Source organism: Narcine bancroftii, chromosome 4, assembly GCF_036971445.1.
Source record: "Narcine bancroftii isolate sNarBan1 chromosome 4, sNarBan1.hap1, whole genome shotgun sequence".
NCBI classification, from domain to species: Eukaryota; Metazoa; Chordata; class Chondrichthyes; order Torpediniformes; family Narcinidae; genus Narcine; species Narcine bancroftii.
The window spans coordinates 214,804,928-214,818,452 of NC_091472.1; the positions used below are offsets into that span (position 1 = coordinate 214,804,928).

Consider the following 13,525-nt stretch of genomic DNA (forward strand, 5'->3'; position numbering starts at 1 on the left):
TCCGTTGGATTTCCAGGCAAGCAGGCCAATCAGAGCAAATGGGACTAGTGGAACCCTCTGACTCTTGTGGAGTGATCTGATGGAAGTCCCATCGCACCCCTTGACCAGTGATGGCCCAGTGGCGAGCCATTCCCTTGCAGTGCCGAGACCCAGGTTCCATCCCGACCGTGGCTGCTCATTGGCGAGGAGTCAGCACGATCTCTCTGGGACTGTGCGGATTCCCCCAGGTGCTCTGGTTTCCTCCCGCATTCCCAAAGAGAGGAGGCTTTGGTTGTTTAACTGCCCACCATAAGTGGACAAGCGGTAGAGTCTGGTGGTGGGGGTGGGGGTTGATGCAGGGCTCGTGCAAATGGATGGTCGATATTTAGCACAGGTTTGATTGGCCAAATGGCCCATTACTCTGCGGTACCTCTCCGTGGTTTACAGGGAAAGCTGAGGGCAAAGTGGGCATCATGAGCCATGTGATTTTGTGATGTTCATTGGATGCAAAAGGGAAGCAGATTCATTTATTGTTTAACAGAATATCGAATGTCTATCTGTATTTTTAATTTATTAAATTTAGACATACAGCACTGTAACAGTCCCTTCCGGCCTGTTCTACCCAACTAATTCCCCAATTAACTTACAACCCCCGTATGTCTTTGAAGGGTGGGCGCACCCAGAGGAAACCTACGCAGACACAGGGAGAGTGTACCTACTCCTTCCAGACAGCACCAGATTCGAACCCAGGTTGCTGGCAGTGCAATAGTGTTATACTAAACCGCTAGGCTAACCTGTGCTGTCCGGTTATTTTGGAAAAGGTTGTACGGTAGCAGGGGTTTGAGTGCAGAGACAGTTTGCGAACACTGCTGCTGAATCCTTTCCAAAAGGTTCCCGCAGTCTCACGTGCTCTATGCCCTGCCAAAGAATTGGATGCCCCAGAGGTTCTCACCTGATATGCTTTTTTTTCCCCAGTGCAAGTTTCATTCTTGGAAACCGCTCCCGACTTCACCTTTTGTGTTTTGTCCGCAGTAAGTCCTCTGATTGGGCGCTACTGTGGCTCAAAGATCCCAGCCGTGATCCACTCCGACACAGGGATCATGTCGCTCACATTCCACACTGATATGGCCGTGGCAAAGGATGGCTTCTCGGCGGAGTACAACATCACAATGAAGGAGACTCAGGACTGTGAGTAGGGCATGTGGCACTGGCACAGTTTAACAGTGGGCTGAGGGCATGAGGGGTGCTAACAAAATTCACATGAATTAAATACCTGCTTGGGGAAAGTACCCACAGCATAGACCATCTGGTCCTGTGGTCCCCTGGATGATTTTTCATAGATGGGGATCTCTTTTGAAGCTTCATTGGTGCAAATACACTGGTACAATGGTCCCTGTTAATCATCCCATTGTAAGGATGCTGCCTGGCATGAGCCATACGAAGAGGTTAGACAAACTGGGGATCACCTCCTCTTGGACATCAGAGGCTGCGGGCGAACCTGATGGTTCAGGGCAGCACAGTTGGCGTAGCAGCTAGCGCCACACTGTTACACAGGCAGCGATCGGTGCAAACCTCCTGCTGGCCGTATGGAGTTCTCCCCATGTCTATGTGGGTTGTCCCCTGGGGGGGGCCTCTGGTTTCCTCCCACTGTTTGAAACGTACCGGGGGGGGGGGTTTGAAGGTGAATTGGGCAACACAGACTCGATGGGCTGAAGGACCTGTTTCTGTTTATAGTGTTCTATGGTCCTAAGGGGGTTATGCATTTAAATTGAGGGAATAGAAAGTTTAAAGGAGATGTATGGGGCGCATTTTTTGGAAGGGGCCGCGAGGGTTAGTGACCAAATAACGGCAGCATTTACAATGGTTCTTAACCTTTTTTTCACCACCTTGGGCAATCCCTGACTAATCACCGAGCACCTTTGGTGAAAAGGTTGAGGGCCACTGGGTTTAAGAGGATTTTGGACAGGCAGGCAGGAGATGTGCAGGCAGGAGATTTAGTCTAATTTGGCATCATGTACAGCCCAGAGATTGGGAGCTGAAGGCCCTGACCCTGGGCCTCTGTCGTGTTCCTGTGATTTGCCAAGAGCTCGCTGAAACTTTTGGTGGACATTAAATTTGGACATACAGCGTTGTAACAGGCCATTTCAGCCCCACAGGTCCGCGCCGCCTAATTTACAACCTACAACCCTCCGGTACTTTTTGAACAGTGGGAGGAAACCGGAGCCCCCGGGGGGGGGGGGGGGGGAGACCCCACGCAGACATGAGGAGAACATACAAACTCCTTACAGACTGTGCGGGATTTGAACCCTGGTCCCTGGAGCTGTAAAGGCCTTGCACTCACTGCTGCGCCAATCCAGAATGCTTTGTTGCAGCTCAGATTTGGCCATGCCCCAGAGTCACAGCTTCACCATTGTATTTGCAGCTTACCAGTGCAACAACCCCCTGGGAATGGAGTCTGGCCTGATCAGCAACATGCAAATCATTGCTTCTTCCACTTACTCCCTGGGAAACTGGGAGGCGAGCCAAGGTCGACTCAACCACCACGTCAACGGCTGGACACCCAATGATGACAGTGCCAGAGAATGGATTCAGGTAGGTCCTGGGGACCGCTGAAGAGGACAATCCCAGCAGGAGGGTTCAAAGAGAGGGCAAAGAGCACCCCCGGAGCAGGGAACTGCTCAGCAAACTGGGAGGTGGGCCTCAGGCATCGATCAGCGGGTTGACTGGACTTCCATGAACACAGCCAGCACGAGATGATTACAGCACCAGCGATCCAGGTTCTACTCTGTGTCGGCATTGGTTTTCCTCTGGGGTGTAGGTTAATTGGGGTATTTGAGTGGCACAGGTTTGTGGGCCTGTTACCGTGGTGTATGTGTAAATTTAGTATTTAAATTTAACAGGCAATCAGAGGTGACGAGCCCACATCGTGACGGTCTCCCACCACATGGGCAAACACCAGCACTGTTTTCCTACCAATTTGGATAGGTACATGGATGGGAAAGGTATGGAGCAATATGGTCTGCGTGCAGGCCAGTGGGACAAGGCAGAATAATAGTTCAGCACAGACTAGATGGGCCAAAGGGCTTGCTTATGTGGCGTCATGTTCTAACATTGATTAATTGGTGGCATTGAGTGCGAACGCTGAATATTCTTGACCCGGACTCGAGCAGAATTTCAATGTTGATGCTGTTATCTGTCCTCTGAAATATGGGTTGAGATCACGTGACACTATTTAAGGGCTACATCAAACACTACAGCCCAGTACAGGCCATTCAGCCCTCGATGTTGTGTTGACCCATATATTCCTTAAAAAAAGTAATAAACCCTCCCTACCTCATAACCCTCTATTTTTCTTCCATCCATGTTTCTGTCTAAGAGTCTTTTAAGTGCCCCTAATGTTTCACTTTCCACCATCATCCCTGGCAAGGCATTCCAGGCACCCGCAACTCTCTGTGTAAAATACTTACCCCTGATGTCTCCCCTAAATTTTCCTCCCTTCACTTTGTACATATGTCCTCTGGTGTTTGCTATTCCAGCCCTGGGAAAAAGGTGCAGGCTGTCCACCCTTTTCCCACTGGCATCCCAGTGTCCCTGCAGTGTCCCTGAAAAGGAAGCCCTTTGTACTGTTTCCATTGGGCCACCTTTAATCGGGAAACTGACTGCTTTTCCACTGAACACATCTCATCCCCGGGTATCGGAGAGTCTACCATCAACCGGAAACAGGGGACTTTCTGCTGTCCCTTTTCCACTGGTTTAATCGGCACGCAAGGTACAGAGAAGATTTAACCAGGATGTTACCTGGATTGGGAAATAAGACTGATAAGGGCAAGGTTAGCAGAGCTGGGACTTTTCTCTTTGGAGCGTAGAAGGATGAGAGGAGACTTAGTAGAAGTCTGTAAAATTATGAGAGGCATCAGCCCCTTTTCCACTGTCCCAGGAATTAACGGGGACAGAGCCCATTAGAGAAAGAAAACAGCCAGTATGTCAGCATCAAATGATGTAATTTCACGCCAGGTATTGATGGCCTCGACCCCGATTCATATCCCTGGCATTTGCCGACGCAGGTGTGCCGATTAAACCAGTGGAAAAGGGTCAGCAGAAAGTCACCCGTTTCCAGCTGAAGGTAGAACTATCTGATCCCCAGAAATGAATGTGTGCAGTGGAAAAGCAATTAGTCTCCCAGTTCAGGGTGGCCCAGTGGAAATAGCACAAAGGCCTTTATATCCCAGGATACTGCACAGCCTATTAATTGGGATTCCAGTGGGAAAGAGGCTAATCTCTCTCTTTCTCTCTCTCTTTCTTTCTCATTCCCACACCCCTCTCTTCTCTCTCCGCATCCCTCTCTCTTCCCCCTCTCTTTCTCTCCCTCCTTCCTCTCCCTTTCTCAAGCGAAGCCCTGGGTTGCTTCATCCAATAGATCACATCAAAATTACATTGATTTCTTTCGATGAGCTAATGGAACTTGGGAGGAAGAGACTGTGGGTTTTGTGCTCTCTGCCAAGAGATACGTAGCAGCTGTCGCACTGTGAATTGTTCTGGATCTCCACTTGTATTGATTTTCATGTACTGACTGTATTCTCGGGCATGCTGAGTGACAGGGTAATGTACGCTGAACATAACCCAGCCCCAATATAGCATCACCAACGCTGCATCATCCGGGAGTATCCAGGAAAGAACAGCTGATTTCCAGAAATTGAAATTGTTTGTTTTGTGGTTGAAAAAGTAGAGGAGAGTGGAGATATCGTTTGATTGAAGTCAAGATGGGGCAGGGCAGTGCTTAAAGATGACGGACAGGTCAGGCAGCCAATGAAGTCAGTGAGGCTGAGGCCAGAAGTTGTGTGCAATTTGCTGTGAGAAACATTGCCCCACACCCCACTGCACCAGACAGCCAGGCCTTAGCATCAGGTAGAGTCAGTGTGGTCCACTCAGTCACGGTGCCCTGTACACAGCTGGAAGCCAGACTAGATGAGAGATTGGCCAGTAAGATTGGTTCCCTCCCACTAGTGGGAGGCTCCAGTGGTCTCCCGAAGCTGTGAGATGTGCTTGATTCATGTGTACTCCACCCCTGCACTACGAATCACCCCCCCAACCTCAACCCCTCATCTCAAGCCCCCACCTCAAACCCCATCTCAAACCCTCCACCTCAAGCCACCACATCAAACCCCCACCTCATATCCCCCACCTCAAACCCTCACCTCAAACCCCTCATCTCAAACCCACACCTCAAATGACCACATCAAACCCCCACCTGAAACCCTCCACCTCAATCCCCACCTCAAAATCCCCACCTCAACCCCCTACCTCAAACCCCTCACCTCAGCTCAAACACTGCTCTGTCCTCACCTCAACCCCTCCCCTCCCCACCATCTTGCATGCCTCCCAATTACCTCAAACACCCTTCCCCTACACCTCAATGTACCCTCCTCTGCATGACCTCAGCCTCCTCCCCATCACTTCCCCTCAGACATCAGCTCCCTTTGCTTTTTGGCCTTCCCTGCCGCCTCCCCCTTTCCTCACTCCCTTCCCCTCTCCTCGCCATGCTGCATTATGCCTGCAGTGCAGATTAATTGTTGGACACTCGTACAGGACTTGGCAAGATCACTCAGGGAGCTCCTGCCAAGCCCATAACCTCCATACTCTGAAGGGCAGAAGCAGAAATTGCTGGCAACTTTCACCACCATGTTAGCCAGCACCAACGTTCAGAACCTTCTACCAGTTTTGCACGAATCCCAAAAGCGTCTCCTCACCAGCTAGTTCTGCAGAACAATCCCTACTGCAATGGTTTCCCCAACAGCTTCTCTAAACCGCCAGTGGTTTGGACTGAGCAATGAGAGCTGACCTTGCCTGCAATCTATCTCTGCCCACATTTTGAAAAGCTGCACACTGAATTTAATAAAACAGGAATAGAACATGGTTCTCAGTAGTTTCCATTGCAGGGACACAAAACCATCCCTGTAGAACTCTTTGCCATCATTTTAATAGCTTGCCACAGAAATTATCTCTTGGTATACATGGCAATAATTAAATCTAAATCTAATTGAGGGAAATTTATGGAAACAATCTTTGGCAGACCCATTGGGTTATGGGTGTGTGGTAGGGAAGGATTAGATAGTTGTGGAGTAGATTTCTATAGGTTGGCACAACATCATGGGCTGAAGGGCCTGTACTGTGCTGGAATGTTTATGATAATAAATTCAGATAAAGAGAGAACAGAACGGAGGAGTCACGTGATGGAGTAGTGGCCGGACGGTGAACTCCAGCCCTCTCCAGAAAAGTCGGGAAAAACAAAGGAAAACACAAAGGCACAGAAATAAAAGTTACAGAAAAGTGAGTATAAAGGTGGAAAGAAGATGGCGACAAAAAAAGAAAAATCGAAAGCAACGGTAAGAAGAGAGGAAGAGAAGACAAAGGAGGAAAAAGGTGAAGGCCTTACCTGTCCGAAGAGGCCCGCTGCGGAGAGAGAAACCCGCTCCCTCAGGTCGGTAAATAATGGACTACAAAAATGGCTCGCAGAGCCGAGTAAAAGTGCGCAACCGCGCATGCGCGAAGTATCGCGCATGCGCGATGCGAATGAAAAAAAACACACCGACGGGAGGGGGGACCAGCTGGGGAGTCCATCTCCACAGCCGGCAACGACAGCTGCAGAACACCTGCAGCAAGAAGAGACCACAGAAGACAATAGAAACAAGAAAGAAGAGGAGGAAAGGGCACCAAAGAAACAACAGATGGTCAACCCAGAGGAAGAAGAAGAGGAAGAGGAAGAGTACAGAGAAATAGAAGAAGAAAAGAAAGGCAAGGTAAAGGATATACTTGCTCTTATTAAAGGATACATGGAGTCATTTAAAGAATGGCAAACACAGGAATTTAAGGATTTAAGAAAAAGAATAAACAACACAGAAGAGAAAATAAATAAAATGGAGATGACCTTAACAGAAATGGGAAAGAAAATGGACAAGATGGAAGAGCGGGCAGTAGCAGCAGAAATGGAGGTAGAAGACTTAAAAAAGAAATTGGAGAAATCTAATAAAAAAACTAAAGAGACACAAGAACTACTAGCTCAAAAAATAGATACAATGGAAAACCATAACAGAAGAAATAACATAAAGATAGTGGGCCTTAAGGAAGATGAAGAAGGCAAGAATATGAGGGAGTTTATAAAAGAGTGGATCCCTAAGACCCTAGGATGTCCAGAACTACAGCAAGAAATGGAAATAGAAAGGGCACATAGAGTATTGGCCTCTAAACCACAACCACAACAAAAACCAAGATCTATTGTAGTAAAATTCCTAAGATATACTACAAGAGAAAAGGTACTGGAGAAGACAATGGAAAAAGTAAGAGAGGGCAACAAACCACTGGAGTATAAAGGGCAAAAAATCTTCATTTATCCAGATATAAGTTTTGAACTCCTAAAGAAGAGAAAAGAGTTCAATACAGCAAAGGCGATTTTATGGAAGAAAGGGTATAAATTTATACTAAAGCATCCAGCGGTATTGAAAATATTTATTCCAGGACAACAAAACAGACTATTCTCCGATCCAGAAGAAGCACGAAAATTTGCAGAACAATTACAAAAATAGACTGAGGGAGGAAGACGGGTAATGAGAGTTAAAATGATCACGATTGATATGTATGTGGGTAAAGACAAAAATAGACTGAGGGATGAAGACGGGTAATGAGAGTAAAAATGATCACGATTGATATGTATGCGGGTAAAAAGGTATAAGAGTGAATAGAGTCAATGAGCATACGTGAATGTATCTGTACTTAAAGGAAAATATAGATAGTATAGACAAGAATTAATAAGGGAAGGTAATGGAATAGAGAGAATAAGGAGGGAATTAAAAGAGTGACCTTTGTGACATATGAAAAGTGAAATCTTTTCTGGGGGAGGCGGGGTGGGGGGAAATAGCGGTCACTGCAAAATCAGTTGACGCTTGCGAGTGGATTCGCAAATCCAAATGGAGAGGGGAGATGTGGTTGTCCGACAAGGGATAAAGGACAACTCAGGAGGTGAAGGGGAGATTGGGGATAAATAAGATAGAAATAGGAGAATAAGGAAAATGTTGGATGTTGTAGGAATGTTGTCTTATAAAGAGTTGAAAATAAGAAAACAGAAATGGAAAAGGAGGAAAGGTAATGATGGAAAAACGGAAAGAGAAGATAAACAAAATATAAAAGGGCTACGCTGAACTATATGTCTTTAAATATTAATGGAATACATAACCAAATTAAAAGGAAGAAACTACTAAATTTAAATGAATAAATGTATTCCATTAGAAAAAATAACATATAGGTTAAGAAATAATATTGAAATATTCGAACAAGTATAGGAGCCTTACATTAAATACAATAGCGAAAACCTACCGGGGACAAACATTACCTAAGTTGATGGAAGGAGAAGGAAAGAAAAGAATGGACTCAGTAGAATTTCTGGTGTAATTTTGTTGAATGACAACATTGTCTGACTGGCTTAATGCAACCTAGATTGTATACCTAAAATGGATGAGAGGGGGGGTGGGGGTGTGGTTTGGGAGGAAAGGGGGTGGGGGGAGAAAAAGTCACTGTATATGTGTGAAAAAGAAATAGTGTATATCATGGCTAATGTGATTTATGGTGTGAAAAATAAAAAATTTTAAAAAAAAGAGAGAACAGAACAACACCTCTTAGAATATAGGACAGTCCAGCACATGCAGGCCCTTCAGGCTGCACCAAAAAAACCTGAACCATTCCCATCCCATAACCCTCTATTTTTCCTCCATCTATGCACCTGTCCAAGGGTCTCTTAAATCACCCTTTACTTCCAGCTTCCACCACCACCCCTGAGCATTCCAGGACCCCACAACTCTCTGTGTAAAAATCTTACCCCTGACATCTCCCCTAAACTTCCCTCCCTTCACGTTGTACAGATGTCCTCTGGTGTTTGCTAGGGGAAAAGTGTCGACCGGCCGCCTTATCTATGCCTCTCAGAATCACGCAGGATTTTGGAAGAAAGGGCGCTTTTTATTTTGTTTTATCTGCCCAATTCTGATCCTCCTCTTGCTTGCAGGTGGACTTGGGAACTCTAAAGATCTTGACCGGCATTGCTACCCAGGGAGCAATCTCTGTGGATACATCCAAGACTTACTATGTCAGCAGCTACAAGTTGGAGGTGAGCTCTACTGGTGAAGAGTGGATGACATATCGGCAAGGGAAGAACCACAAGGTAAGGCGAGGGTACACTGTTTGGGCAAGGCTATGATGGGGATTTGTTCACAAGATGGTACGAAGGTTGGAGGAGTTGTGAATGGTGCTGAAGATGGTCATTGGGTTACAAAAGTATATAGACAGGATGCAGAGTTGGGAGGAGATGTGGTAGATGGAGTTCAATCTGGATAAGTGTGGGGTGATGCATTTTGGAAGGTCAAACGTGAAGGCTGAACTAATGGTTGGACGATTAACAGTGGAAGAGCAGAGGGACCTTGGATCCCAATCCATACATCTCTCCAAAGTTTGCACGCAGGTTGATAGGATAGTTAAGAAGCCCCAAGGGATCCTGGGCTTCAGTAGGATTTGAGTTCAAGCGTCAAAAGGTTATATGGCAATTCTACAAATCTCTGGTGAGACCACACTTAGAGTATTGTGCTCAATTCTGGTCACCTCATTATAGGAAGGATGTGGAAGCTATAGAGAGGAGATTTACCAGGATGTTACCTGGATTGGGAAATAAGTCTTATGAGGCAAGGTTAGCACCTTGGAGGTGACTTAACAAGATTATGAGAGGCATAGATAAGGAAGACACATATTGGCTTTTTCCCCAGGGCCAGAGTAGCAGACACTGGAGGTCGTCTGTACAAAGTGAAGGGAGGGAAGTTTAGGGGAGACACTAGGCGTAAGGTTTTTTTGTTTTGCAGAGCTGTGGGGGCCTGGAATGCCTTGTCTGGGTGGTGGAGGCAAACATTAGGGGGATTTAGGAGACTCATAGACAGGCACATGGATGGAAGAAAAATAGAGGGTTATGAGGCAGGAAGGGTTTAGTGTTTTTTTTTTGGTTGGAATATATAGGTTGGTACAACAAAGGCCATGCAATGTGCTGTAGTGTTCTATGTAACAGCTGGAGTCGGCCATCCGGCCCATTGAAGCTGCTCCACCATACGTAGCTGATCTGGCTGTGGACTCTGCTCCACCGACCTGCCCATTCCCCACCTGTTCTGACCCCCCCCCCCCATTAGGGTATTGCGGTGGTTGTACTTGGTGGGGGGTCCAAAAGAGGTTTATGAGAATGATCCCAGGGATGAGTGAGTTATGTATGGCGGCTCCTGGGGATCTGATTGAAACATTCCAAACATTCAAAGGGCCAGATGTTTGCAGTTCTGGGAGAGTCTAGGACCAGAAGGTCCAGCCTCAGAATAAAGGATCGTCCCTTTGGAACAGAGATGAGAAGAATTTTCTTCAGCCTAAGGGTGGAGAATCTGTGGACTTTGTTGCTGCAGACGGCTGTGGATGCCAAGTCATTGGGTCGATTTAAAGCAAAGGTTGATAGGTCTTTGATTAGTCAGGGTGACATTACGGGGAGAATGGGTTTATTTTCTGCCATACAGCACGATAAGAGGCCATTCTGGCCCGCAAGCCCATGCTGCCCAAATTAACCCACAGCCCCTGCTCGTTTTGCCAGGTGGGAGCACCAGGGGAACACTCACGCAGTCACTGGGAGAACATGCAAAATTCTTTACAGACAGTGTCGGACTTGAACGCAGGTGACACTGTAATAGCATTGCGTAACCTTTACCCGAACTGGGTCGAGAGGGAAAAATAGTAAATCAACCATGATGGAGCTGGTGAAGCAGACTCAATTCAGAGTACATACAAGACATAGCATCCAAACCTGAGGTTCTTTTTCTCTGTGGGCAAAACAGAGGGAAATTTATGGAAACAATCTTTGGCAGATCCAATCTGTGCACAGCGTATACGCGTAAACAAATAAAGAACTGTAGATGGGCTGAATGGCTCTAACATCTTATGACCAGGCACTTATATTGTCAAGGCCCGGTTAGCATAACGGTTAGTGCAACGCTATTACCAGCGCCAATGTCCCAGGGTTTTGAATCCAGCACTGTCTGTAGGGAGTTTACATGTTCTCCCCGTATTTGCTTGGGATTCCTCTGGGTTTCCTCCCTCTCTTCAAAATGTAGGTGTAGCCAAGGTTTCTGTGCAGCACGGGACTTGTGGGCCAGAAGGGCCTGTTACGTGGGCAAGAGGGGACTAAAATAGGTAATTCGACGGTTGGTTCAGAACTGGGCTTTACGTGAAATGCGCCTTATGATTCAGAACACTCAACCTGCCAACAGAACATCCAGCAGTACCACATTACAGACGGCTGGCCCACGTTCAGTCCCCACAGTCACCCAAAATTAAAAAAAAAATTCCTTTCAACTTCAAGAGAGAATAAGAAATGAGAAGTGAGACGTTAGTTTGAATTCTCTTGCTTTTTGAGACTTATAATGATAATGAGACTTTTCCTCGGATCTGAAGGGGCCCAGATAAGATTACAAGCATCAAAACGCAGCAGGAATTACAAACTTGCAGCGACGATCTTTCATCTAGACAAGGTGGATTTATTTGAGAAATATAACTCGGAGAATAAGCTGAGGAATGTGAAACTTAGAACTTCACCTGCTCTTGCTCTTGCATTCTCAATTAAAGCATTAAAGCTGTTCCCCTGTGCTGCTTGCAGTGGAGCATGCAGGAGCATGGTGGGGGAGGTGGGTGAAAGGGCAGAGGTGCTGTGCGACAGTGGTCCCCAATCAGACGTTGGCAGCTGGGAGCTTCCCTGTGGTGCGGGGGGTGGGGTGGGGGGGGGGCTGCTCATTGTGAATGCACCATTGCCAGCTGATGTGGCAGGGAAGGGAAATTAAAATCCTGGATTTCCAGGATTTGCAATGGGTCCGAGTGTTGGTGCTCCTGCAAAACTGCTCCTATTCTGCTGGGGGGATGCGAGATGTTCAGCGTGTGCGTAGCATGTTCCCAGAAGCAGCCAAATTGTGAGCGGCAAAATCAATGAGTCATTTTCCAGCGCCGGACCCTCTCACTGCGCCCTGAACAACCGTGGAAGACCCTCCTCGACCCGTGCAGAGTGGGAGGGAGGAGGGGAGAAAGTACGGGAGGGGATGTAGGGGAGAGAGAAAACAGACCGAGAGCGAGGGAAGGAGCGAGTGTCACAATTCCGGCAAATGCTCATGCCTATGTCAGGATCAGAAAGACTTGGGCTGCTCTTCTCTTTCCTGGTACAGTCTGCCGATGCATTTGCAGTGGGGTCTGTCCTGTGCCAGCCTTGACACGTAGCCTGTGCAGTAAGTGGAAGAGTTCACACGCTTCACCCTTTTAACCTTTGATGAGAGACAGTGGGAATGCCATTGAGAAAGGATACTGTGCCGGGACCCTTACTTCTCGCACCAGGACCCTACAACCAGCAACTCTCTCACAACCATGATGGCTGTTGTCCATGCCCTCCCTTCATCGTGCTCCACAACATGAGACCTGACGAAGGGCCCAGCCCCTAAAACATTGGTCACCATTACTTCCTATGGAGGGTGCATGACCTGGGTTTCTCCAGCACTGCACTCGAGCTGCAGACTTTGTTGCTTAACCAGGCGCCCATTGTGTGTGGTTGGGTCGGGTCCTCACCTCAGTCTAACCACCAGAATCTCAACCACAGGAGAGCCAAGAGTATCAGATGGTCTCTCACTGATGCTCCTAAAGCCACATAAACTTGTGAAGGTAGGTTTGGCCCCTCTGGTTTATTTCAATTCCGTGTACGTCCCAATGATCTCGCCATCACTTGGTCACTAGTCCACTAACAGGAGAGAGTCGAGGCTCTTTGATTATTTCAAAGTTCAAATTTATGATAGGACATACAGCCCAGAAGCTATTTTTCATTTTGAATGTTGGTCCTCAAACCACCTTGATCTTCAATTGTCATGAATAGTGACAGGGCCTTCCAGCCCATAATCCATGTGACCAATTCCCCAATGAACCCCTTTGGAGGATGGCGAGAACCTGGAACGCTCAGGGAAAACATGAAGGACCCACCCAGGCTGCGGGCTGCTGGAAACTGACTCGTGGGAACCAGATGTCAGAACTGCAATTTGAGAGGGTGCCAAGGGCAAGAAGGGCCCCCTAAAGGCCTCGGGCACTGAAGGGTCCCTGATCGTGTCCTGGACCTCGGACGGCCGATGGATTGAACAGTGGTCTGTGCGGCTGCAGAAGCTGTGGGAGGTGAATCCACGGATGCTCAGTTTCTCCGAAGAGACTCTCTTTTGCTTCTCTTTCTCCTATTGTTGGGGGTGTCGGGCAATGCTCACAGTGACTCTCTGTTTGTCTTTCAGCGGGCAAAAGCTGAAGTATATCATGTATATTACATTTTTACAACATTACATGACAATAAAGGAATCTTGAGCCTTGAGACCCATGCAGACATGGGGAGAACATACAAATTCCTTACAGACAGTGGCAGATTTGCGAACAGTGCCGCATAAATAAAAGGGTTTGAGAAAATGAAGATCAGATT

General features: G+C 47.3%; 1 protein-coding gene across 3 annotated transcripts in view; it reads left to right on the plus strand.

The window, feature by feature from the left end:
* LOC138761579 (neuropilin-2-like) overlaps positions 1–13,525 on the plus strand; it is a 136,299-nt gene that overhangs the window by 51,205 nt on the left and 71,569 nt on the right. For 2 of the 3 annotated variants that reach the window (XM_069933911.1, XM_069933913.1), the window contains exons 5-7: positions 1,012–1,167; positions 2,402–2,571; positions 9,029–9,184. In XM_069933911.1, the coding sequence (XP_069790012.1) occupies positions 1,012–1,167; positions 2,402–2,571; positions 9,029–9,184 (482 nt within the window). The remainder of the gene's footprint in view (positions 1–1,011; positions 1,168–2,401; positions 2,572–9,028; positions 9,185–13,525) is intronic. The other variant, XM_069933912.1, reaches the window with a different exon arrangement.